A 26,388-nucleotide genomic window follows, 5' to 3' on the forward strand; every position below is an offset into this window, starting at 1 on the left:
ACTTTCCAATACATCATGGCTTACAACATAGAAAAAACTTGTGGGCATATTTCAAAATGACCTGTAAATTTCAACTCTTTGCCCAGTCCTTACCAAACCAATCACAGAAGCATTAAGAGCGGTTTGTGCAGGTGTGCTTCTGTTTTCCGTTCGGTTCCGTTTGCTTTATTTACGGAAACATTGTCCAGTCCTATAAATGGCGTGGTTGCACTGCACCCTTTACACTGACCTTATGCTGAACTGTTTTTGCAGTTCACCTTTGCACATCCTTGGCGCGAGACGCTATTTTTTACTTTTAGAAACACAATGCACAGGCTCGCCTTGCAGGTGAGAAAATAAAGTCACTTCTAAGACCTTGACAACTGCGTGTCTTCTTGAGTGGTCTACTTGGGCTCCAGTCTCTCGCAACAGTCCATGGTGCTGAGTGACTTAAGTAAGAAAGATTCCTTGATCATTTCCTCACCGAGGACCGTCTGTCTGACCAATAAAGGAAGTGACATACGTCCTCTCCCGGTGCACGGAGCATAAAAACTCAATTTCCCATAAACCACTGCAGCTACAGTAGGAGGTGGTACTTACTCCCTTCCTGTAGCCAACGAATGATCGCCGTGCTCGTTCGGTCCGGTGAGTGTGGGATTTGATTGGATAATGTGTCACGTTAGTCTTTTTTAGCCCAAGTCTGACCTGTAGGCGGTCCAGGAACGCTCAACGCGGAAGTGGGTAATCGGTACAGTGATAAAATGTGTATTTAATTCTAGGGCTGTATAATTGTGTGCTTATGTTTAAGTAATGCTTAAATAGCAGATTCGTTGCATGAAAAAATTATTAACACCCTGAAAACTTAAAATGGGCTTTCTGCGTAATTGCTGACTGTCACTAAACGTGTGACGGTCCCCGTTGATCCGCTATTTATTGCGCTCTTTACGCTCGTGCCAACTGAGGCGCGGGAGCGGCGCACTTTGCCCCCCGGTGTAGAGTGTGTCCTACCGATGGGGCAGTAAGTTACCCCGAGCTGTCTTTTCACTTCTGCTGCGTACGTTTTTTTCGCGAGGACGCGGGCGCAGCGCTATGCAGGCGGACCGGACCGGAACGGAAGGACCGAGTGATGAGAACACGTCCGCTGTCACGGTACCGGCGGTGGACACTACGGTGATGACGGAGGACACGAGCAACGGGGTGGACACAGAGTTCGGGGAAGTGTTGGCTGCCGAGACGGGATGCCCGAGGGCGCCTGCGTTTCGGGGAGCAAACGGGGATGAAGACTCGGAGGCTGAGTCGTACCGGGACGGGCGCACCGGGGAAGTGGACCGCGAAACCAAATCCAAAGCCTTCGCTTGGTGCCGAGACTTTCTCTCCGGGTCATGGAAGACCATCTCGGAGACGGACTTTCAGATCACTATCGTAAGGTAATTAAAGCCAGAGCCATTATACTACTCAATTACCCATGAAAAAGTAACACTCAAGCATAATGCGCTTTTCTGTCTTTGTGTGCTGACAGTGGAGGACTAAGCAACCTGCTGTACAAATGCAGTTTGCCCGATAACGTTAAACCGGTTGGGGCTGAACCTTCACGGGTGCTGCTCCGGATCTATGGGGCCATTTTACAGGTGCTTTGTTTTGCTTCCATTGATAGTGTCAGGAGGGGGCAATGTAGAACTACAGGGCATTAAAATCAAAGGTCCATTATAGGTGCACCCCTGTCCACGTTATTAAATGCTAAAGGTTATGCTGACATGCTTATGTTTCCTGGCTGTATATCTGTGTATGTCTATATATGGTTGTGTGTGTTTATAGGGAGTGGATTCTTTGGTGTCTGAGAGCGTGATGTTTGCCATTTTGGCAGAGCGTGAGCTCGGTCCTCGTCTCTATGGTGTCTTCCCGGAGGGCCGCTTGGAACAGTATCTTCCTGTGAGGCTCACCTCCCACAAAAACAAAATACACACACACACACACAGCTGCACTCAGGGAGCTACACAGCCAAATATGCACAAGAGAGATGCTTCCTTTGCCTAAATAAGCCACATATTGTAATATTCACACACAACCATATGTGGTCTAATAATCCAAAGTATATCTATAATGGATGAACTCAAAGTATGTATCTGGCGTGTAGAGCAAACGCTTGGAGAGGGATCAGCTGCAGCACACGGGCCTCTCGGCTGAAATAGCCAGGAAGATGGCACGCTTCCACCGCATGGTCATGCCCTTCAACAAGGAGCCACGCTGGCTCTTTGGGACCATTGACAGGTAAAAACTTTTATCGAGTTCCTATTAAATCCTGAAATCAGCCGTATCTGGGCCTCATGAGCTCATTCCATACAGTATTCCAAAGATGTGCCTAATCCAGATCTCGTACTAGTAGGATGTGTCTTTGATGTTATTGTCTGATTATGGTACAGATAAGTTGGTGTGTGGACATTATTGTTTGACTTTATATGATCTTGGTCAGATACATGGAACAAATCATGAGTATCAAGTTTGTGCGTGAAGCACACATCAAGAAGTTCAAGAAGCTGATGAAGTACGACCTTCCAGCTGAACTGGCGAGTCTGAGGTGAGGGACGATGCTAAGAGGTAGGAGTGGTTCAGTAGTGCGCTGGCTAAATACTGGCTGAGGTCTATTCTGAATGGTGTAGTTCAGTCTTAGACTGAATTGTGTGCTCTTGTAAGAAACAGCAAATTAATTACCATTATTGTAATTGTGCTGGTGCTAGATACCAATATGCTTATGGGCTCTACTCCAGGAGACATGTCCACTCCATCAACAACCCTGACAGAGGATCCCTGGCATTGCGTAGTAATCCTCTCTCTCTCTCTCTCCATCTCCGTAGAGCACTGCTGTCAGCTACTTCTTCACCCGTGGTGTTTTGTCACAACGATGTGCAGGAAGGTGAATTTCACTTAGTTACATGCACACACACACACACACTCATAGGTTGTGCCTCACATCTGTTTGTGTTAGTATGATGGGTAGGGCTGCTACTCAGACTGGCACAGGTGTATTGTGTAATATCATAGGTGTTCCTACACCAGCACTCACTTTGGAAGCAAAATTGCATTTCATATGGCCACTTAATGACTGCCTCTGCTTTCATTTGTCTAGGTAACATCTTGATGTTGGATGGCCGTGACAGGAATTCATCAGATAAACTAATGCTCATAGACTTTGAGTACAGCAGCTACAATTACAGGTGAAAGCACACTTGCTAATGAGATTCTTTACCATCAAACACTAAGCCTGCATAATGTTACATTTATTCATTACTTTTCTGCAAAATTGTTCTCTGCAGTAGTGAAATACTAGAATGCTGTAGTATGCAAATTAGCCTTCTGATAAATACGCAATTTTTTTACTGTATGCTATGGACAACATGAGCAGTGCCTGACATCCCACAGTCCTGTGGGTGTTCTCATGAATCACACCATTCATACAGTCCAGCAAATATCCATCATTTTGGTTAAAAGAACGCAGGCCATTCTTAATTATCAAAGGTTCATCAACATTTTGCTATTGATATTGTGCAGGCCACACTACAATTGCAGTGTGTAGCGATGTTATTACATGATAGTGATGTGTATTGTATAACCTTGTCCTTCACCGTACGTCTCCTTGTTGTGTGTTCTGCAGAGGCTTTGACCTAGGGAACCATTTCTGTGAGTGGGTGTATGATTATACATACGACCAGTGGCCGTTTTTTAAGGCAAACCTGGAAAACTACCCCAGCCGAAAACAGCAGGTGAGATACTCCCCTTCAGACTAGACAAGCGGGCCGTAGTTTGTAATATACATTTTTGGGTCGCTTCATTTGTGTTCTGATCATTAGAAATGACCTTAGACAACCTAACTCAAGGTTAAATATGTCATTGTTTAAATATGCCGTTTGCATTCAGCTGTGCATTATGGGTGAAAAACAGTGGCAAACTTGCCAACAAGAAAAAAAACTAGACACAACTTTAATATTAGTGATGCTGTAATATTAAATTTACAGTCTATATACATGCACAGGGATGGATCTAAAATTGCAATACACTGACTCTAATGAAGGAAGTTACCAGTTCTATTGGTTAATTCTAATATTTCCCATAAATAATTTGCAAAAGGCTTTTGAATGCAGTCTTTAAGCAGTCATGCCATCTACTGGAGAGTAGTGGTATTCCCAGGATGATCTAACATTAGTTCTATCACTATTGCTCTTGTAAGGCTGAGCAATTAGAGGCACACATTTCTGCGTTGTTTGTTGTTGGTTTGCATGTTCATGGCACACGCTAAAAGATTAGAATGTCTTTGGCTTTGGTGCAAAATAATGAGCATACTGGATCAGAGAACAACAGTAATGTAGGAGAAGTTCAGGAGTGTTTCTCCTCACTCTGTTTACATGGCTGATGGCCCTAAAAGCGTCTGCACTTATCTGTCTTCAGCTACACTTCATCAGAAACTACTTGGCAGAGAGTGAGCACACTATAGAGGACCAAGCCACAGTTGAGGAGGAGATGATCACTGAAGCAAACAGGTATGTGTGATCAAAGCATAGGTGTGATCCTTTACCCACCTGCACATTGTCCTGTCATGTGTGTTGTCACATTTAAGGGAGGCACACTAGACATTAGTGACAATTGCTATAGAAATACTGAATATGGCTATTTTAATTTGTGGTTGTTTAAATCTTCAATTTCTCTCTCTCTCGCTCACTCTCTCTCACTCACACACTCACACATACACACACACACACACACACCCACACACACACACATACACGTATAGGTATGCTCTAGCCTCCCATTTTCTCTGGGGTCTATGGTCAATCATTCAAGCCAGGATCTCCAAGATCGAATTTGGATACATGGTAAGTTATGATATGATATGAGAGATATATGATAAGATGATTTGACATCATAGATATGATGTGAGAGATCATATATGAAATATAAGATAGGGTAAATGATTGATATTATATATGCTATGATAATACATATATTTTGTACATACATAAAATTTCTCTTTGTTTATGTTTGGTTTTAGGACTACGCCCAGCATAGATTTTATTCATACTTCAAGCAAAAAAAGCTCTTTGCCTAACTCTGTGGAAGGGTCGTACATCACAGGAGGAACCACACCATCTCTCCATCATCACACCATCTCTCCATCACCACACAATCTTTCCATCACCACACAATCTCTCCATCACCACACAATCTCTCCATCACCACACCATCTCTCCATCACCGCACCATCTCTTCATCTCTCCATCACCGCACCATCTCTCCATCACCGCACCATCTCTCCATCACCACACCATATCTCCATCACCACACCATCTCTCCATCACCACACCATCTCTCCTTTTCCCTTCTCTTTTCTAAAATAAGTACACCAAAAAACGAAACGTAAATACGTCAAACGGTTCCTACACTGAATTAACAGTTAAGTAATTTCATACTGATTATGTATTAAACATTACCTAGAGAAATGAATGCTGAGGTCTCGGGTGGAGCACAGATTATCACTACAGGTATGCTGTTGTGACCTAATCCAAAACATAAAGTCCAAGCACTTACCATTCTCAAAAGCTCCTTGAAATGTTTTTGTAATTTTCTGTGTATTTATTTTATCAACATTTTTGTATATGATTCTCAAATGTCATCTGTAACTTGGTGAGATAAGATAGTGAATTTTATGATGATATCCATCCATGCAGTCTAAACAGAAGGGTCCAAATCTCCTGTGTTTGTGCACTGATGTGCAGTGTGAGACAGATGAAAGGTCTAAGGCCCATGCACACTTTTCATGTTTCAGTCGGCAAGCGCATACGTAGAGCAGTAATGCAATTGCTTGCTTGTCAGAGGAGCCGAGTTACTTCAAATTTCTTGACAGTTTTGGAAAAGCCAACCTGAGGCTACCTGATAAACAATGTGGCATATCAGCTTGCGCTGTGTTATGTTGGATATGCTTTATTGTCCATTTGGCATTTTCATCTTGCCAAAATTAGATTTATGTGTATGTATTTATTTAATGCTCTGTGCAAATCAAATGTGAAAGCTATCGAATGGGGTTCAATCAGACAGTACCAACTAAAATCTAGTCACTAAAGTCATGTGTCTAAAGTCATGTTTTTAACAGTGTGCTTTATTCAAATATTTGTCCTTTCAGTTACATTCTGTTGTGTTTAATGATTTTAGTTTAAATAAATACTGTCATATGTTCCATAATGCAGAGACAACTACATTTTGGAAGCAACTTCATAATGATAACGAAATGTTGACGTCTTCAAATGACACTCTTTTCTGGGTGATTGAAGACACTGCATCATGATAATTTTAAAAGGTTCATATGTTCAGAACCCATGGGTACAGGAAGAAGACCATGAGAATATTGGGCCAACGTACTGAAATGCTTTGAATTAGGTTTGTGTCCATTAAAATCTTTGTTTCATTGTATGTGAACTTGTAGGTGTCCTCATATACTTGGTTTCCTACACTCTGTGTTTTTGTCAAATCACATAAAGCTGTTTCTGACAATAAAAATGTCTAACATTTACCCTTTGTGGAAATATTACATTTGTATACTGGTACACATATATTGTGTACCAGTTTCCCCAGGACACCACTGAGAAGATCTGAGGTGACCATGAATTCTGCAGCACTTGAGATGTACTGGGAGCTCTAACAGACCTAACATCACATTTTGGTGGGGCTCCCAGAACGCTGGACCACTGACCTAAAGCTTGTTGTCCTGTGTAATAAAGTTTTTTCAGGACAGGAAGCTGTGGCTATAACCTTCCTATAATAAACCATTTTATGAACAGCTCATTGGAATGAAATAAAATCAGCGTAACAGTTGTTTGTAAATGCAATGAATACATTCTTTAGTACCATAAGACATCTGCAGCAGCCTGGAGTGGCATGGAGTCAGCATGGCCGTGCTGTGTCCTGTTTCAGTCCAGCTCTGCGCGGTTCTGGACACACTAAAATAGTCCTGCTCTGCCTGCTTCACTACACAGCAGACCGACTCAGTCAGCTGCCTCTGCAGCACAGAGAGGAGCCTTCAAAATAACCGGGCCTGCTTTGAGAGACCAGGGACTGGACTGATCTACTGGCCAGAAACAGTAAGGTGATCTGTGCTTGTGAGCTCAGAGCAATAGCAAGGCTTAAGTTTTATCGAGTTGGTTGGGCAGACAGACATATCTTACCATGACTAGCTGAAACAATGTGGTCATGTTAGAAATCACTTTTCATTTATCGTCCTTTTTTGTACGCTGTTTGAATCTACTCTGGAAATATGGATGGTCTCTGGCAGGTGGTCTCAGCACTGTTTCTGTGTCTAAGCTCTTGGGCAGAGCAAGGATTTGTCTTTATTCAGCACAGGTTAGGGTTGAGGGATGTATTCATCAGAGTTAAGAGGAGACTGCGTGAGATTAGAGTGTGCGGTGACTCTGATGCTAACACACTGAGACATGCATCTGATGGCAGTGAAGCAGAGATGTGGGAAATGGACCAGGAGTCCAGGACTTATCGTTACTATGGTAATGGACCAGTGGTTGCCGTGCAGACCAGCACACACATTTTCTATGTGAGTTTCTGCACATACAAACCATAATCACTTTTCCATACCAATACACATTGTATGCATATCTAAATATTGCTAATTGACATGCAGGAATTCCACCAGGAATTGAGTTTCGTGTTTTTGGACTAGTTCAAACAATCTTTATCTGTAAAATTAAGATAAAATTAAGTAAAATCTGTATTGGAATTGGGACATAGAAATCCATCAGAAGGACACTGTTGTTCTCTGATCTCATGCGCTTCATGTTTCTTTGTTCTGACAGGCTGATGTGGACATGCTGGCTGGATGTAGTGAATACTTCAGAGCTCTGTCTCACTCCAGCATGAGAGAGACTGTAGATCGTCTGGTGAACCTGGCCCACGTGCCTTCCAGAGTCTTCCACAGCTTCCTTCAGTTCTGCTTCCTGCAGAGCTTCTCCGTTCCAGAAGACCTCCTAGAGGAGCACCTGCATGTGAGCACGTACCTGCTGGCCCCAGGCTTCACCGGGCGTCTGCTGGAGGCTGTGTCCGAGGCCCTCACGGAGCACACGTACCTCCGTTACCTACAGTTGGCGGACGAGCTGTGCAGCACTGAGCTGCAGGAGACCGTGCTCACCTTCCTGAGCACCAACCTTCTGGAGTTCCCACACCGCAGCAGGAACCTGGATCTCTGCCTGTGGCAGCGTGTCCTCCACCTCCGGTCGCAGGGCACACAGAGGCTCTGCTGCCTGAGGAAGGAGAACCTAAACAAGCAGGAAACAGAGGCAACGAGGAAGCTGTTTAGACTGGAAGAGGATGATGAGACATGGACATGCATCACAGACCTGCCCTTCAGTGCAGATAAGTGGTGCTTCACAACAGCCGTTCTGTTGAACTATCTCTTCTTAATAGGGGGGTACAGTCACCGTGTGAAAAGGGGGTATGGGTTCAAGATGGCCTCCTTCCGTTATAACCCCTTAACAAATCAATGGGTTTCAACTGCTCCTCTCATCAAGGTAAGAAATTATGTTCATTTGATATTGATGGCAATAAATAGTTTTTCCATCGGCTGTATGAATTCTGAACAACCTAATTTTGAATCTTGAATCAGCTTCACACACACACTGAGAGGAATGTGCTGTGTTTTCCTACAGCATCGGCGTCACTTCAGTACAGCGGTGTGTGAGGGGTGTATCTACGCCGTAGGAGGCTGGTACCTGGACTCGCTGGTGACCCCGGACTCCAGCACAGCCTTGTATACAGCAGTGGAGAAGTACAACCCCTGGGAGGATTCCTGGACCTTTGTGTCCTCACTCCCCCTCTCAGACTTCCAGTTCAGCCTCTCCCTCTCCCATGACACCCCTCTCACCACCAGCCTAGGGACCTGCCTCTACGTGCTGGGGAACATCCAGAGGACTGGGGAGAAGCTTGTGTTATGCTATGACACCACACAAGGTAGCGCAAAAGCTATGACACCATACAACATTGGGCAAATGTCTGGCCCATTTAATCTTTGCCGGTTCTTTGAGTCTTTTGATTATATAACCTACTATTCTGTACAGAATATTTCAAACCCCCAAGTCTGATGACATGTTTGTATGCAGTTCAAATATAATTTTCAAGCAGTATATTTCCTTATATGGAAAACATACGTATTTCCTCATCTCTCTCTCTCTCTCTCAGACTGCTGGAGTGAGCTACTCCCCACCCTCACTCACACTGATGCTGACATCCCTAGTCTCCACTTCCTCGGAGCCACCGATAGGTTGGTTGTGATCGGTGGGAACAATGCTGAAACCGTGGTGACGTCCTTCTGTGTGGACACTCTGCAGTGGGGTCAGATCAGAAGTATGCAGAAGACCGATCTGATAGGCCAAGGCACAGTGCTCAATGATGACATTTACATGTCATGGAATCAGCAGGATACAATTTTGCGGCTAAACCTCAGTTCTCTGTCTCTCTGTCCCCTTCCTCCTCTCCCTGTCTCCACCTGCTACGAGAGCCTGTTTCACCTGTTTTTCTGAAGCATGTTCTCCTCCTCACAGACACTGTGCAAGGCCACCACATACTGTAGGTGCACAGCAGTGATGCAATTCAAAGGCAATTTGGTAAATGTTTTCTGAATGTGCTCCAAGAACACCTGCTGGAAACAAAATGTATTATTAGCACACTCTTATTGGGTAACTCTTCGTTGATGATTAGAGTTGATCTGCCAGAAGATTGCATATTCAAGTAAATGAGTATCTACCAGTAACACCTGGCTGTTGATTAAAAACCTTTTTGGTTCAGGTTTTGATTCACAATACATGTAACACAAGTCATTTGGCAAAAACAATCATACACATCAGAATGATGATTACATATACAATCACAAGCCTAATTCCATACAGTTGAAGAAACATGGAAAAATCTTCTTACATGCACTCAGAATCGTACTGGCTGACCTTCCTGTAGTTGCATTGGGCTATTTGAAGCAATATTTTAAAGATTTGAACAGTGTAGCTAGAGTCAAAGAGGTGTCTAGTTACAAATATACACACACCCACATCCACGCAAAGAGAGAGAGAGAGAGAGAGAGAGAGAGAGAGAGAGAGAGAGAGAGAGAGAAAGAAAGAGAGAGAGTTGTAAAGCAAGGACAAAACAGAAGAGAAGAAAGCAGGCAGAATACCTAGTCACAGTATCCAGAGGACTAAGAGGGTGATAGAGTTGAGTGTTAGACAGATTTCCTCTCATAGGACACTTGGACAGAGTCATTATAAGGACACCAGAGTCACACTGAGGTCCACAGGCACTTCCCACAACTCCACTGAGTGGAGACTGGAGCAGATCGGTCTCTCTATTTCACTACACCTGCACATCGACAAGTTCCTTTACAAAAAGGTAGGCTTGCCATAAAGATAAAAATGTGTGATTCAGTAAGGTCCACACAGGTTCATATATTTAACAAATGTGTTTTCTTCTGTATATGTTATATACACATATATAAGCAGTGATTTTGATAACAACATAACAGTCCTTACTGGTTATATCTATTTTTGGCCTTTACAGTTGACATGTCTACTATTGTATTGTGGGCTGTAATTGTGTCCAAAATTTATGTTAATAGTAAGTTACGTCACATGACACGGTCTGCTGTGTCGTGATCATTACAATTAACAGTTACTAATTAGTTTTAATCTAGTGTGAGGAGTCCTATGTTACTATGTTTTTTATCCCTTTATTTACTTCGGTGACTATTTTCACGTGCGCACAACAGGTCCTCCTCTCCGTCTCTACGGTAGTCTCCTTCGCTATTTCTGACCGTTCAACTTTGGCCTAGTTGGTGTGCCTCCAGTCATATGACATGGAAAAAGAAATTCAGTATTCACGAGAGCGAACTGTGATGACAACATTACCTCTCCCGGTAACCTCTGAGGTTTAAACCTTTGTCAGGTCCAAAGAGTGGTCCGTACCATTGATATTATATGTAATATAGATCAATGGTCCGTACGAACAAAAAAAATTTCAATTGTTTCACTCGCACTAAACTTATGGCTTAAAACCATGTAACAAAATGTACTTTCCTTTAAAAACCCCGTCCCGCTATATTAAATTAGGCATGGTTGTGCACGCTGTTGTGTAAAACTTGTGTCTTATGTGGTGCTCCGTTCTTCTCTCTCAGCGCCGGTAATGGCGGAGGCGCACCAGGCGGTGGGCTTCCAGTTCACCGTCACGCCGGACGGCATCAACTTACATCTGAGCCGCGAAGTGCTCAAACACATTTATCTGTCCGGACTGACATCGTGGAGAAAACGGGCCATTCAGTTCAAAGTTAGTGACCACAGCCACGCCAGTCTGGAATATTGTAATGTAATGTGGTATTAATAGTGTGAATCCTTGTGTTTGAGCAGAATGGCATCCTAACGGGCGTCTACCCCGCCAGTCCCTCCAGCTGGTTATTCGTGGTTATCGCCATAATGAGCTCCATTTACGCAAGGGTAGACCCGTCCTTGGGTATGATTGACAGCATCAGGAAAATGTTACCTGTGAGGTTGGTATGTTAATATCACAAGCATAGAAATAAATCTCAAAGCTCACATTAGATTTTGTGTTTCCTTTCAAATAAAATACCTATTTAAAGATGATAGATATTTAATATTGTTTTTTGCCGTTGACAGTAGATTCTTAAATTTGTGAACGTTTTATGACTTTTTTTTTCAACGAGAGGGAAACTTCAATGGCCAATTTTTTATGAATATGGCATTATGATTAAACCTCATATATTACTTTTTAATACTCTAATAAAACTGAGGCCACATTTGTACTCTCTGAGTTCAGAACATTATGTACAGACGCCTATCAGGGATACCTAACATGACTAGAACCAAAAGCAGACCTATGGCCTTCACATTATATCTGTGATGGTCCATCTGTGTACAGAGACGGGACCAGGTCACCCTTTGAATCTGATGTGTGACCCACCCCACAGCTCAAAATATATGCAGTTTAAATCTTTTTTAGTTTTATATGTAATTAACACGTGCTACGCTTTCTAATACTGAACAACCCATCAAACTTTCCTAGTCCATCTCGTGTGCGCAAACGTACACGTGAGCAGTGGCGTGCACAGACATTTTGGGGGACAAGTGCTCGGGGGGGGGGGGTGAAGGGCACTTTTTAGCGCTCGTGGAGCACTTCATTATAAAAAAATTACAAGCACATATTGAATGAAATTTGACTTTTATTTGTAACATTCTCTAAACGTGAGTTTTCAATGGTAAAAAGTCACGCAGCCAACTGATTAAATTCATATCCAATATTAACTATATACAGTCATTGTTAAGACCTTCAGTTAACTTCTGTTTACCCTCCACTGTCTGCAGGCCTTGTTGCATATATTTTGCAATTAGTAAATCAATATAGGCCTACAATTAAGACAGTAAAAAGACCAAAAAGTAGGAGAAGGAGTTATAGGCTACTGAGTGTTGTCATTACACGAATGCAGATGGGCATTTTCACAGGTAATGGGGAACTTCGTTTCTTCTTTCACAAATGAAGTTAATTTATGTTGCCTAGCAAAACCTATACAACAGAAGACGTTCAGCTTAACACATAGATTTGCAAACTCTACCTTAATTATTTGTGTGTGGTCGTCCTCACGTTATCTATCATTGATTTGGGCTAAAGCGACTAGTTTATCAGGTGACCAGTCGGCTAAAAATGCTTAGTAGTTTGGTGCTCTATGAAACATTTTACTTGATGTGTATGGCTGTGACCGTGTGTGCTGTGCTGAAGACGCTTCCTTCCACTCGCTGAACTGAACTGCTGCTGCAGCGCATCTGGTGTTAAAGGAAGAGAGAGGTCGGGTGTGTGCGAGGTGGTGGAGCATTTCAGGGCATTGTTTTTAATCGCTCAGGTTTTCAAAAGATCATTTCAAACCGACCTCAGTAAAATGATAATAATAATAGTAAAAAAAAAGACGAAGTTTCAAAAGGGCACTTTCGTTGATAAAGGGCAGAGTTGGTGGTGCTTTAGCACCACCTGATGTCTATGTGTGCACGCCATTGCATGTGAGATATTATATTTATAAATAAAATATATTATACACGCTCTCTTCAATTCCTATTGTTTGCTAGCATCATTTAATAGCTACGTGTTTGTGTTTGTAGTGACTACCTGACGTCTCAGTCTCAGACGGTGCTGAGTGCTATCCTGTTCGCCACAGGACTGTGGTGGTCACTCATCCTGTTTCTTCGCTTCACTCTAAAAGCGCTCCTCTCATACCACGGCTGGATCTTCGAGCCCCATGGCAACACAAGCGCCTCCACCAGGCTGTGGATGGTAATGCACCCAAATAGTCAGGCACAGAATCTAGTGAGGGCAAATAGCTCCTGAAATGCTGTTTTCCTTTTCATTGGTTGAAGGCAATGGTATTCATTGGTGGAGATGGTGTTCTGCAGAGCTGAGTGTGAGCACGTTTCTTGTTTTAGAGTCTCGTGAAGATGTTTTCAGGTCGCCGGCCATTGCTCTACAGTTTCCAGGCTTCTCTGCCAAGGCTGCCTGTGCCCAGCATTGATGACACCATCTTCAGGGTGAGAGGCTCCTCATACACACGCCAGGCACAGGAAATAACATTCCTACACTTAGACAACGCTTTCTGCAGTGTTGAAAACATGGCCTCATATCTCTTCTATGCCTTCTTCCTCAGTATCTTGAGTCAGTGCGCCCCCTACTGGATGATGACCAATATAAAAATATGGAAATTGTAGCCAATGAGTTCAAAAAGGACCAAGCCCCTAGACTGCAAAAATATCTTTGGCTGAAGTCATGGTGGGCCAGTAACTATGTAAGTAAATCTAAACGCTCATTGTTTTTACAAGACTTCAAAATTCAAATGAGTGTAGAAATACAAATGATTAACTTTGTCCGTGTCTCTGAGAAGGTTAGTGACTGGTGGGAACAGTACATTTACCTGAGGGGCCGGAGCCCCATCATGGTGAACAGCAACTTCTACACCATGGTGAGGACAGCAGGGGCTGTAATCTATGATCCCACGTTTGGGTTTGGTCAAATAGAACAAGCAATGAGCCACATCAGCTAACAGCACGTTTCTGTGTCTCTCAGGACCTGCTGTACGTCATCCCCACGCACAGACAGGGGGCACGGGCGGGCAACATCGTTCACGCCCTCCTGCAGTACCGCCGTAAGCTCGAGCGAGGAGAACACGCCCCGGTACTCACCAGCACCCACAGTACGACAACTCAAAATTGAGCACAATGATACAGTGCACACATCTGTGTTCCTGACATTCTGTTGCCCCCGTAGATGAGAGCTCTGGGAGTGGTACCCATGTGTTCCTCTCAGTTTGAGAGAATGTTCAACACCACACGAATCCCTGGCACTGAGACAGGTAAAGTTAACACCTGTGCCATCACAATGTCCCAGAGGTAATGAGAGAACGCTGATCCTACAGTCAGGAGATCTGTTTAAGCACCTTATTCAGTGGCTGTATAGTCAAAGAAAGAAATGTCACAAACAATACATTTGTCATGATGAAACTTCATATTTGATTTGTAAACTCTTTTTGCATATGAGAATGGGGTGCAGAGTTGCCTCATACAGACATACTAACACAATTACACAGTCAGTACTTCATTCATTCCACTCACATTAACAGTTACACTACTGTATATTGCCAAAAGTATTCTGTCACCTTCCTTGACTAACATATGAGCTTAAGTGACTAATCCATAGGGTTCAATATAACATTGGTCCACCCTTTGCAGCTAGAAAAGCTTCAGCTCTTCTGGGAAGGCTGTCCACAAGGTTTAGGAGTGTGTTTATGGGGATTTTTGACCAGTCATCCAGAAGCGCATTTGTGAGGTCACATACTGATGTTGGACAAGAAGGCCTGGCTCTCAGTCTCCACTCTAATTCATCCCAAAGGTGTTCTATCAGGTTAAGGCTTGACTGCAGACCAGTAAAGTTCATCCACACCAAATTCTGCCATCCATGTCTTTATGGACCTTGCTTTGTGCACTGGTGCACAGTCATGTTGGAAGAGGAAGGGACCAGCTCCAAACTGGAACTGTCCAAAATGTCTTGGTATGCTGAAGCATTCAGAGTTCTTTTTACTGGAACTAAGGGGCCAAGCCCAACTCCTGAAAAACAACCCCACACCACATTACCCCCTCCACCAAACTTTACACTTGGCACAATGCAGTCAGACAAGTACCGTTCCCCTGGCAACCGCCAAACCCAGATTATCAGATTGCCAGATGGAGAAGTGCAATTTGGATGGGTGAGCGAATACTTTTGGCAATATAGTAGTAGTAGAGAGTATAGTGGTAGTGTATAACTGCTAAAATGCCAACAGTACATTAAAGTCCTGGGTAATCAAAAAATTATGAACATACTCCTCAGTAACAATGAGAAGATTTTGATAATGTGATGCACACGTGGAGCCTTTTAGAAGATGTGAGGACACGAGTGCTCTGGTTCTGAAAAACTGCTGACTTGGCAACCTGCATGTACTGAACACCTTTTTTTTGCCTTCAGACTCTGTCCAGCACATGAGGAACAGGAAACACCTGGTAGTGTACCACCGAGGGCGTTTCTTCAAACTCTGGTTGTACTACGGCGGACGCCACCTCTTGCCTTCAGAGCTTGAGCGGCAGTTTGAGAACATTCTCAATGACACATCTGAACCCCAGCCCGGAGAGATCCGACTGGCGGCGCTGACTGCTGGGAACAGGTACTCACAGGACTCGAGGGCAACACCCACATGCCCACGCCGTACTTACAGATTCATCACAGTGTTTCTTATTTATGGTGTACTAATACTTTACCTGGAAATGTGTATATTAATAGCTTGTTGCTTGTCACATGAGTGTTCCTGTTCTGACACGGGTCATAGAAAATTCACAGTGTTGCCCTGAGGACTACAGAAACACAAAATATAGACTACTGTGAGACTTCACCTTACTTCTGTGCTTCATTTTGTGCAATACTCTTTTGGAATATTTCTTTATATTTCAGGAAATTTCTTCTTACAATACCTTTCAGTTATCCAACCATGAACCAATTGCTATTCACTATAGATCGTTCCAACAAACAAAATGCTTTCTGACTTTAACTTCACTTACAAAACTTCTTCACAATGGACGAGTTAAGAATAACGTTTATAGTCATGAAACATTCCCATGTCACACGCTGCTAGAGTTCCTTGGGCCAAAGCGCGGCAGAAGTACTTCAGTGAGGGCGTGAACAAGGCATCTCTAGACGCTATAGAAACAGCCGCCTTCTTCCTCACCCTGGACGATGAGGCTCATGGGTACGATCCTGAAAAGGCGGAGTCGATGGACCTCTACGCCAAGTCTCTTCTGCACGGAAAGTGTTTCGACAGGTACAACGTTCTGCCTTCGATGCGGAGTTGTGAGGAGTAGAATCATTCTGCTATGTGTAGAAGGCCACCTGCAGGTCACGGACCTGAGGACTGGACCTCATACGGGGAACGCGAGGTATGCAAGGTCCCTTCTCACTGCACTCTGTTCTCAGGTGGTTCGATAAATCCTTCACTCTGATTGTCTACAAAAACGGCAAAATAGGGGTGAATGCTGAGCATTCCTGGGCCGACGCCCCCATCGTTGGACACATGTGGGAGGTAATGAGAACAGCACAGCCACATAAATCATTAAACATTATCACCGGTTGCTAAGAGCTGGCTTTAATCAAACAAACAAAAAACTCTTTCTGTGCTGTGCCCAGGACATTTTGGCTACAGATTACTTCCGCCTGGGCTACACCGAGGAGGGTCACTGTAAAGGTGATATCAGCAAAGGCCTGGCTCCGCCCAGCAGGCTGCAGTGGGACATTCCAAAAGCGGTATGACTTTGCAGCACGGCAGCAGGCCGTAAAGAGGACAGGAGCTCTGCAGCAGTACCGGCTGAAGAGTGATGTGCTGTTCTCTCATTCTCCCAGTGTCAGGAGATTATTGAGCGTTGTTACATGGTAGCAAAGGAGCTGGCTGACGACGTGGACTTCCATGGCTGTGTGTTTGAGGAGTTTGGGAAAGGCCTGATTAAGAAGTGCAGAACGAGCCCCGATGCTTTTATTCAGCTGGCACTACAGCTCGCTCACTACAGGGTACGTGCAAAACACATACACATGCACTACAACTGGCTCACTACAGGGTACGTGCAAAACACATACACATGCACTACAACTGGCTCACTACAGGGTACGTGCAAAACACATACACATGCACTACAGCTCGCTCACTACAGGGTACGTGCAAAACACATACACATGCACTACAACTGGCTCACTACAGGGTACGTGCAAAACACACACACACATGCACACGTACTACAACTGGCTCACTACAGGGTATGAAACACACACACTTGCACATACTACCAAACACCTTTATATGAGTATTCACTGCTTTGGTGCTTTGTGTATTTGGATTAGGACAAAGGTGAGTTCTGTCTGACATATGAGGCCTCGATGACCCGTATGTTCCGGGACGGCCGGACAGAGACAGTCCGCTCCTGCACCCTGGAGTCCACAGCCTTCGTCCGAGCCATGGAGGACGCGGCCCAGACGGTAATGGCAGGACTGGGCTGGGAGGCCTACACGCTGTGACCCGCCCCGGTGAGCCGGCCATGACGTGACATCTGCACTAGCCATCTGCTTTGTGCTTTGTGCACAGAACGAGCGGCGGCTGGTTCTGTTCCAGAGAGCTGCGGACAAACACCAGAACATGTACCGTCTGGCCATGACCGGCGCCGGCATCGACCGCCATCTCTTCTGCCTCTACATCGTCTCTAAACTCCTGGACATAGAATCCCCCTTCCTCAATCAAGTACGCAGGGCGAAAAGGACACGGGCATACATAGTGCATACATACATAGTGGGTGTGTGTAGACATCAAACTGAGCTGAAGGTTAAAGCAGGATTTCTCCTCCAGGTTCTGGCGGAGCCCTGGCGTCTGTCCACCAGTCAGACTCCTCAGCAGCAGCTCAATCTGGTCGACATCCAGAAATTCCCCAAATACGTTGGAGCGGGAGGCGGTTTCGGCCCGGTGAGGATGCGTAGGACCCGGCCCATAGTCCTGCATGCTGCCCGCACGCATGGCATCATGGACGCTTTCGATTACTCTAGCACGCCTGCTTGGAATCACCGTTTGAACATTGATGTCCTGCAGTTGTGTGTTCCTGACATGTCCTACACATTCACTGAGCATTTAGACAAATGTGGGTCTTATTGAAGATTCTCATTTCCTTCTGTGTGCTTGCAGGTTGCAGATGATGGCTATGGAGTTTCTTACATCATCGTTGGGGAGAATCTCATCACATTCCACATCTCCAGCAAGCATTCGTGCCTGGAAACGGTAAAAAAACACAGCCACAGGAGCCCAAACATCGATAACCAAACAGTTCTGTGCTGGTGGGCCAAGCTGACTCCCTCTGTCCCCAGGACTCCCATCGCTTTGGTCAGAACATCAGGCAGGCCATGCTGGACATTAGAGCCCTGTTCAACCTGAAGCAGAAGACCATGTAAGAACGCGCTGAGCGAGATGGCAACTCCACCGGGCCACTCACACCTTACAGGATGTTCCCCGAATTCCAAGATCCAAACTGAATATGAAGAGGAGACCTTGTCAAACAGGCACTGTAGACTTTTTAAATAGAATCTATAAAGTTAAATTATTTACCTGCTCATTGAACCACTGAACAATAAAGATAGTTTATTGTGCTGAAAGGCAGATTTAAGCTTTCATGTTACTTAGGCACATTTTTGATATGTAAACAATGTACTTGTACAGCAGCATGACGTGTACGATTGACCACGCTGAATATTGAGGAGATGAGCATGAGTCTACACATCAGACAGGTGCCCTAGTGTAAACATATTCCATTAAATTATCTATTTTTTATATATTACACCGACAACCTCGTTTAATTCTGCACGAGATCACATCAAAGGGGCACGTATATTCACATGGACCTCCAACTTTGTGTGTGTGTTTCTCATTAAGTCATACAGCACTGCTCTTATAGTGATGGAGTGATTACACAGGCAGTGGTTTCCAGGCCCAGTGAGATCTCTCCTCACACTACTGTGTTCAACCCGCAAACAAAAACACATTTTCCACAAAATAAAAAAAAAAGATTAGATTTATTTAGGGCCATAAATGCATGTCACCATTAGATAGAGAGAGACAGAGAAAAAATATATATCATAGGGTCTTTATAGAGAATATAAAAACTTAACTCTATCACAGAAGAATCTAATGACATCTATATGAAACCGTGAATATCATACAATATATAAACTGCATCTCTGCTGTTTACATTCTCTGACAAATGTCAACACACTGCCGTTTAAGGTAGACATGGTACACTTTAAAGATGTATCACTTTAAAGGACCTTGGGCTTGACTAATCTTTTATGGGAGTCCGTTCAAAACAAGGGTCACTTTATTTGATTAGTTCAAGGGAGTATAATACAAAAGTAAAGAAAAATCCCCTATATACTCACATTTACTCTTCATCAGTTTTTATTCCGCTACTCTTCAAGGCATCGGTTATGGTCTGAACTACTGCTAAGACTTGCACACACACTGATCAGAATGACCTTTTTATATATATATCGCTACAGTGTATAAAACACTGGCAATTCTTATGTCATGGGGGGTGTGTATTGGTGCAAGTGGACAGGTGTGAGAGCACAACTCACACTGCAGAAGAGCAGGAAAGATTCAGCATCGAATCACCAGTACGAGACCAACATCGTACTCTTCCCTCACTGCAGAAGCCGCCTTACAAATAGGTGCTTCTGGAGATTAACAGGAAATTATCTACACGAAAAGCAATGGATTTTCTATCGTTTTCTGCCCATTGTTACTGTTTTCCTTGTTGTCTTAAGCGTGTCCGTGCAGTAGGAGCCTGAAGGCCGCGGCGGGGCAGATGGTGAGTGTGCATCTACTCTGTGGTGCTAGAGTAAACTAACTGTTGAGGTCAGGGTCTGGGGAGTAGTGGGGGTTTGGCTTTAGGATGTGGTTCCTGGTGTGGTGTTGACGTTCTGGGTGGCCACCTGCGGGGCCACCTCGATGATGCGTGGCTTGTCAATGATGCGAGCCGTGCGGTTGCCCTTTTCCACGATGCCGATGATCCACGCCTGGTGGCCCTCGCCGTATTTGGGGGACTTGATCTCAGCGCAAAATCGAGCAGCCTGCTCCCGCGGAAGACAGATGAGCAAGCCTCCTGTAGGGGGCGCCAGAGAACGACACAGAAACCAGAGTGTGACTGCACAGATTGCTTCTTCTACAATCCCAAGCCTGTTTGAAGACATCTTGGCATTTCTACAAACAGTATTTAAAACTGCCAAGTCTAAGCACACAGGCAGCAGGACAAGGCACCGTGTCACTGATCATCCCTCACCTGAGGTCTCGGGGCAGGTGCCGTGCATGAGGCCGAACATGTTGCCGCAGGCTTTGCTGACGGCGGCCATCTTGGCGAGGACAGGCAGGTTATGAATGACGAAAGAGACCTCACTGCGCTGCTGCCGGGCGAGGTTCTGAGCGTGCCCCAGGATGCCGAAACCCGTGATGTCTGTGGCAGCATGTGCATTAAACGTGTGCATCAGACCCGCCGCTAGGGTTAGAGACAAGAGGAGGATTAGTAGTGCGGCGGCGGCTCGCACGTGAGCAGGACGTGCCCCGTGTGCACACGTCCGTGTCTGTGAGGGGCCGGCACTGACCTGTTCTGTTGAGTCTGGCCATGTTCAGCATGGCCTCTTGGTAAGCCAACTCCACATCCTCCTGAGTCACTACTAACTTAATCTTGTTCCATTTTTCTGGCTGAAAGGAAAACAGTAAGAAAAATAAATCGCTGTATAATTTCCAGAATGTAAATAACACAAAATGCAACACAAGATTTGAACAGTAGGGGTGTGCTAAGGCCATTCCCTGAGACCAACTAAAGATACCAAGTAGCAATGTTTTGCATTTAAAAACATTAAACCTTGCTGATAAATACAATTACTTGTGATGTGGTATTGGCTGCTGTCATACAGGACCCCACCCACTACAGGGGGGAGAGACTCACAATGTCCAACCACTGGTGTACTGCTACGGCCACCTGAGTACCCAGAGGTTTGGTGAGAACAAGGACATCACCTGGAACTGCGTTATCTGGCCTTTGACACACAAATCAAACATTAAAACAAGATGTTCAAAATGTGTGTATTGATGGCAAAAAGTTACATTTATTAGATCCGAAAGTTAAATACAGAGAAAGGTAGAGGACTCACATAATGAACTCATTTGGCTGGCACACTGTTGTAGCCACACCCCCAAGGACTATCCAGGGGTTCAACACTGTCTGACCACCGGTCACCGAGGTGCCAGCCTCCTCAGACGCATCCTTAAAACCCTGAATTATCAGCGGCATTACCTTGTCCCGCTCCTAGAGTCACACACACACAAAAAAACACACACACACACACAGGTCATTCGTGCTGGGTATATTTCACAATATGTGCTACAGCTCGTCTCAACATACTGTAGGCAGAAGAACTTTTATTCTACATCACTCAGAGGAGTTTTAATATGGTCCATGTCTCACCTTCTCTGAGAGTTTGTTACTAACACCCAACAGCATCAACATGTTATCACACTCAGTCACTCCCATGGCATACAGGTCACTCAAGACATTGGCACACGCGATTCTGCCCTAGAAAGGGAACATTAATTAAAGAATTATTTTGTTAATTGATCAGTAGGCTAATAGTTAAAGTATAGCAGGTTACATGAAAACAGAATCATGTAAACAATGTAATGCTATAAGAGAAATTTTATATTAGTATATTATTTAACTGGTAAATCCTGACAAATTATCAGGAATGCATAACCACCTTATTACAGTGGAATGTGAAAGTTTGGGCATCCTTGATAATTTTCCTGATTTACCTTTATAAATCATTGAATGTTTGAATTAAAAAAAATCAGTTAAATATATCATATAGGGGACAAACACAGTGATATTTGAGAGGTGAAATGAAGTTTATATGATTTACAGAAAGTGTGCAATAATTGTCTAAACAAAAATAGGCAGGTGCATAAGTTTGAGCACTGTTGTCATTTAATTTATTTCAAAACCTTTAGAACTAATTATTGGAAGTCAAATTTGGTTTGGTAAGCTCAGTGACCCTTGACCTCCATACACAGGTGACTCCAATTATGAGAAAATGTAGTTAAGGGTGGCAATTGTATGTTTTTCTCCTCTTTGCATCTTCTCTGAAGAGTCGTAGCATGGGAGATTCAAAACAACTTTTAAATGACCTGAAAACAAAGATTGTTCACAGTCATGGTTTAGGAGAAGGATACAGAAAGCTATGTCAGAGATTTCAGCTTTCAGTCTCCAGTGTGAAAAACATTGTGAGAAAATGGAAGACGACAGGTACAGTTCAAGTCAAGACTTGAAGTGGGAGACCAAGCAAAATCTCGAGTAAACAGAAGCGAAGGATGTTGAGAACAGTCAGAGTCAACCCACAGACCAGCACCAAAGACCTACAACATCATCTTGCTACTGATGGCGTCACTGTGCATTGTTCAACTATTCGGCGCACTTTACACAAGGAGATGCTGTATGGAAGAGTGATGCAGAGGAAGCCTTTTCTCGACGTCGATCGAAGGAAGTGTCGGTCGATCGCGAAGGAATGTGCATAGATCGCATCACATTAAAAAGTAGTAGATGAATCACACATCTGCACTGACGGTTGTATTTTGATTGACATTCACGGTAGCCAATCTGCAATCCGCTCAACAAATTACGGCGTGTTCCACCACCCCCCCCCCCCCCCCCCCCCACCCCCCTCGCTCAACAAATTTTGTTCGCCACCTCACAACCCCCCACCCCCCGGTAGATCTTTCTGACTTCGTCATCTTATAAGTAGCTCGCAAGCTGAAAACTTGTGGGCACCCCTGCGCTTAAGGTATGCTAAAGCACATTTGGACGAGCCAGCTTCATATTGGAGTAAGGTGTTATTTGGAGTAAGGTGTTATTTGGCCATAACAAGGGCCGTTATGCAAGGAGGAAAAAGAACACATCACTCCAAGAAAAACACCTGCTGCCTACAGTAAAATTTGGTGGTGGTTTCATCATGCTGTTGGTCTGTGTGGCCAGTACAGGGACTGGGAATCTTGTTAAAGTTGAGGGACGCATGGATTCCAATCAATATCAGCAGATTCTGGAGACCAATGTCCAGGAATCAGTGACGAAGCAGAAGCTGCACCAGGGCTGGATCTTCCAACAGGACAACGACCATAAACTCTGCTCAACATCTACTAAGGCATTCATGCAGAGGAACAAGTAAAATATTCTGGAATGGCCATCTCAGTCCCCAGACCTGAATATTATTGAAAAGCTGTGGTGTCGCTTAAAGAGAGCTGTCCATGCTCGGAAACCATCAAAACTGAATGAACTAGAGATGTTTTGTAAAGAAGAATGGTCTAAAATACCTTCAGCCACAATCTACTCTCATTAGAAGCTATAGGAAGTGTTTAGAGGCTGTTATTTCTACGAAAGGAGGATCTAATAAATATTAAGTTAAGGGTTTTTTTTGGGAGCCCAAACTTATACACCTATTTTTGTTTAGACAATTATTGCACTTTCTGTAAATCATATAAACTTCATTTCACTTCTCAAATATCACTGAATGTTTTTATCCAAACATTCAATGATTTATAAAGGTAAATCAGGGTGCCCAAATTTTCGCATCCCACTGTAATACAACACTGTCTAAACATTTTATCAATGAGATTTTACACTAATGTACAATTTTTCAGTCATATTTACCATCATATATGGGTCATCTACTATAGGGTAAATGTAGTCTGTTGTCTGCACTAATGAAAGTCCCCCATGTCTCAGGGGAATTACACAGGTGTCCATGCCAATACCTGTCAAACAAATGCGCGCACACACACAGACACACACAATGTAAATGCCACATTTTTATCCATGTGTATGCTGACATATCAAACTTCAGACACATATACCGTGTCCTGTGACCACAGAGATCATGAATGAGACATGTGTAGCTATAATTACAAACCCAGTCTGGGCATAACTGCTCCAAGAAACTGCTCATCTTCCTGATAATGATTCTCCTGCAAAGACTCCAGAAGTTTCTGAAGCACATCCTGAGGGACTTTGCAGCCAGTGCCTTTGAGCTCTGTGAAGCGCGTCAGCCTGAAGTTCTTATCCAACTCATAAGTCTCTGGATTAAAGGCCTCTCGCACTGACATGGCTTGGATATTGCTGGAGTCCTCAGCACACCTCTTCAGAGTACAGCAGGTCGTCTGAAAGAGCACGATATCGCATTTCAAGACACAAAGTTGCATTAAAAAAAACTACAGTAGAGCAACAGTAAGCAATGAAGTAATCGAATGAAAGAATAAGTAAATAACTAATCTAATTATAGAATGAATGCATCTGAGATCACCAACACAGACAAAACATCCTCCCTTTTAAAACGGCGTGGTCGTGTGGAGGGGCACGGTGCACAGCATGACTGTAACGGTGCACGACATAAGATTATTTACTAGCTACTTACGCTTTATGAGCAGTGCCGTGCGGTTTGCATAAGTTAACCTCCACGAGGAAGACCGAGATTGCGATGTGTTATGCTGTGCACACACAACATTTCACCTTCACTGTTGCGGAAGCGTATTCGGGACCAGCGCAGGTCCCTGACCGATGGCATTCCTTTGTGGTCGGGCCTTTCAGAACCCAACAGCTGGCCATGGTTGAGGCGGACTGCCCCACAAAACGGATCTCAAAAGTTTGGATCAGTGTTCAGATGTGCCCGTTATTATGGGCACTGCACAGTTCTGGCTACGTTGTGCAGGAGTGCATGGAGAGTTGGGTAGCTACAGAGGTTTGCTCACCGCATCTTACCGACTCATCGACGCTCACAGACTCGCTGCATCTTACCGACTCTCTGCTGCTCACCGACCCACCGCATCTTACCGACTCATCGACGCTCACAGACTCGCTGCATCTTACCGACTCTCTGCTGCTCACCGACCCACCGCATCTTACCGACTCTCTGCTGCTCACAGACTCGCTGCATCTTACCGACTCTCTGCTGCTCACCGACCCACCGCATCTTACCGACTCTCTGCTGCTCACCGACTCACCGCATCTTACTGACTCTCTGCTGCTCACCGACTCACCGCATCTTACCGACTTCTGCTACTCACCGACCCACCGCATCTTACCGACTCTCTGCTGCTCACCGACCCACCGCATCTTACCGACTCTCTGCTGCTCACCGACCCACCGCATCTTACCGACTCTCTGCTGCTCACCGACCCACCGCATCTTACCGACTCTCTGCTGCTCACCGACCCACCGCATCTTACCGACTCTCCGCTGCTCACCGACTCTCGTGCACACGGCTGAGTCTCGCCGCTGGCTGACTAACGTTAACATGACTACAGGTTTACACATTCGTCGCTCTTTTTACAGTAGCGTTTGTGTGCTCGTTCCCGCACCAGGTGGTAACCGCGCGTGGTGAAATATAAACACCACAGCGTGAACGAAGCGGTTTATTCGCGGTGCGGGCTGCACGGGTATAAAATGTCGGCGGCGGAAAAAATTAACCCTTCAGGCGCCCGCGCCATGAGAGGTGTGATACAACACTCAAAATAACATGAAAAACAAAACATTTTGTGCATTTTACGCTGACTGGACATATTAAGGCTTTAAAAGAAATTGGTAGAGTAGCTCTCTGAATACTTAAACCATGGTGGCACAGTTATATTCGTGCTCCATTTCCCCTTTAATTGTGCAGTTTTGTCCTTACCGGTTTCGCTTTAGCGGCGTCGCCTGCTGGAAGAAAGGCGCTTTCCCACAGTCCACCGCGTGCAAATCGGGCACCTTTGCAAAGTGCCTGATAAAAAATACAATATTTTGCATAGCGTGTTTCGTGGTGAATAAAATAGTGTTCGTGATGCGTGCAAAACGGTCTATTACAAATGAACAAAATCATACCTTTTCTAATCAACTAATTACAGATACCGTCGTGCTGTTGTGGAATTTCCGACACATAGTGTAGATCACAAAGGGTCCTCTTTTGGCGCTTTGGCGCGCTTACCTCCCCTTTAAAGAACCTGAGGTATGGCAATAGAAAGTCAGTGCTCTGTGCCTTTAATTAAACGCATCACTCTGTTCATTACAGTAGTCTAATTATAGGCGCAGGTAGTAGTTAAGCCGTACACACGTACGTTTGATTTCTTTCTGTTTTCTTTCTCGGTGCTGCATTTGATTTTGAACTAATTGTGACAAATTTTTGTATAGAGAGCTGTGTCAAAAT

At 44.4% G+C, this 26,388-nt stretch overlaps 3 protein-coding genes across 8 annotated transcripts; 2 read left to right on the top strand and 1 right to left on the bottom strand.

The window, feature by feature from the left end:
- The first annotated feature begins 651 nt into the window (after window positions 1–651).
- On the top strand, window positions 652–6,535 carry chkb (choline kinase beta). Of its 3 annotated transcripts, none has more exons than XM_076993225.1 (12): window positions 652–716; window positions 1,052–1,406; window positions 1,499–1,607; window positions 1,795–1,908; window positions 2,114–2,247; window positions 2,450–2,554; window positions 2,832–2,890; window positions 3,104–3,191; window positions 3,629–3,737; window positions 4,420–4,511; window positions 4,763–4,844; window positions 5,021–6,535. In XM_076993225.1, exons 2-12 carry the CDS (start codon window positions 1,069–1,071, stop codon window positions 5,075–5,077), a joined length of 1,287 nt encoding a protein of 428 aa, XP_076849340.1. In that variant the 5' UTR covers window positions 652–716; window positions 1,052–1,068; the 3' UTR covers window positions 5,078–6,535. The 3 variants fall into 3 exon arrangements, with proteins under 3 accessions (XP_076849340.1, XP_076849347.1, XP_076849333.1); XM_076993232.1 differs by having other exon boundaries at window positions 688–727; XM_076993218.1 differs by lacking the exon at window positions 652–716 and having other exon boundaries at window positions 734–1,406.
- A 3,006-nt stretch (window positions 6,536–9,541) lies between these two features.
- cpt1b (carnitine palmitoyltransferase 1B (muscle)) lies at window positions 9,542–18,947 on the top strand. 2 transcript variants are annotated; one of them, XM_076993181.1, is made up of 20 exons: window positions 9,542–10,401; window positions 10,778–10,924; window positions 11,183–11,331; window positions 11,412–11,551; window positions 13,170–13,341; window positions 13,491–13,592; window positions 13,709–13,846; window positions 13,943–14,020; window positions 14,125–14,232; window positions 14,326–14,410; window positions 15,559–15,754; window positions 16,220–16,405; window positions 16,558–16,663; window positions 16,768–16,884; window positions 16,981–17,145; window positions 17,473–17,607; window positions 17,714–17,866; window positions 17,972–18,085; window positions 18,302–18,394; window positions 18,481–18,947. In XM_076993181.1, the coding sequence occupies exons 3-20, from the start codon at window positions 11,191–11,193 to the stop codon at window positions 18,562–18,564; spliced, it is 2,313 nt and encodes a 770-aa protein (XP_076849296.1). In that variant the 5' UTR covers window positions 9,542–10,401; window positions 10,778–10,924; window positions 11,183–11,190; the 3' UTR covers window positions 18,565–18,947. The 2 variants fall into 2 exon arrangements, with proteins under 2 accessions (XP_076849296.1, XP_076849290.1); XM_076993175.1 differs by lacking the exon at window positions 10,778–10,924.
- sephs1 (selenophosphate synthetase 1) lies at window positions 18,849–26,209 on the bottom strand. Of its 3 annotated transcripts, XM_076993210.1 has the most exons (10): window positions 26,067–26,209; window positions 25,879–25,965; window positions 24,124–24,370; window positions 23,865–23,968; window positions 21,633–21,740; window positions 21,319–21,473; window positions 21,114–21,204; window positions 20,767–20,866; window positions 20,448–20,660; window positions 18,852–20,270 (listed from the first exon to the last, which is right to left on the bottom strand). In XM_076993210.1, the coding sequence occupies exons 3-10, from the start codon at window positions 24,314–24,316 to the stop codon at window positions 20,056–20,058; spliced, it is 1,179 nt and encodes a 392-aa protein (XP_076849325.1). In that variant the 5' UTR covers window positions 24,317–24,370; window positions 25,879–25,965; window positions 26,067–26,209; the 3' UTR covers window positions 18,852–20,055. The 3 variants fall into 3 exon arrangements, with proteins under 3 accessions (XP_076849324.1, XP_076849329.1, XP_076849325.1); XM_076993209.1 differs by lacking the exons at window positions 25,879–25,965; window positions 26,067–26,209 and adding an exon at window positions 24,720–25,851 and having other exon boundaries at window positions 18,849–20,270; XM_076993214.1 differs by lacking the exons at window positions 25,879–25,965; window positions 26,067–26,209 and adding an exon at window positions 24,625–25,850 and having other exon boundaries at window positions 18,851–20,270.
- Window positions 26,210–26,388: the final 179 nt, after the last annotated feature.

This window comes from Brachyhypopomus gauderio, chromosome 2, assembly GCF_052324685.1.
Source record: "Brachyhypopomus gauderio isolate BG-103 chromosome 2, BGAUD_0.2, whole genome shotgun sequence".
Taxonomy (NCBI): Eukaryota; Metazoa; Chordata; class Actinopteri; order Gymnotiformes; family Hypopomidae; genus Brachyhypopomus; species Brachyhypopomus gauderio.

Coding starts and splice junctions, on each gene's coding strand:
- chkb (XM_076993225.1), top strand. CDS start 1,069: ATGCAGGCGGACCGGACCGGAACGGAAGGACCGAGTGATGAGAACACG. Junction 1,608..1,794: donor TCTATGGGGCCATTTTACAG/GTGCTTTGTTTT, acceptor GTGTGTTTATAG/GGAGTGGATTCTTTGGTGTC. Junction 4,512..4,762: donor ATGATCACTGAAGCAAACAG/GTATGTGTGATC, acceptor ATACACGTATAG/GTATGCTCTAGCCTCCCATT.
- cpt1b (XM_076993181.1), top strand. CDS start 11,191: ATGGCGGAGGCGCACCAGGCGGTGGGCTTCCAGTTCACCGTCACGCCG. Junction 16,664..16,767: donor TCGTTGGACACATGTGGGAG/GTAATGAGAACA, acceptor TGCTGTGCCCAG/GACATTTTGGCTACAGATTA. Junction 18,086..18,301: donor CGGGAGGCGGTTTCGGCCCG/GTGAGGATGCGT, acceptor GTGTGCTTGCAG/GTTGCAGATGATGGCTATGG.
- sephs1 (XM_076993209.1), bottom strand. CDS start 24,815: ATGGCCAGCTGTTGGGTTCTGAAAGGCCCGACCACAAAGGAATGCCAT. Junction 23,969..24,123: donor AGCAGTTATGCCCAGACTGG/GTTTGTAATTAT, acceptor TTTGTTTGACAG/GTATTGGCATGGACACCTGT. Junction 21,474..21,632: donor GTAACAAACTCTCAGAGAAG/GTGAGACATGGA, acceptor GTGTGACTCTAG/GAGCGGGACAAGGTAATGCC.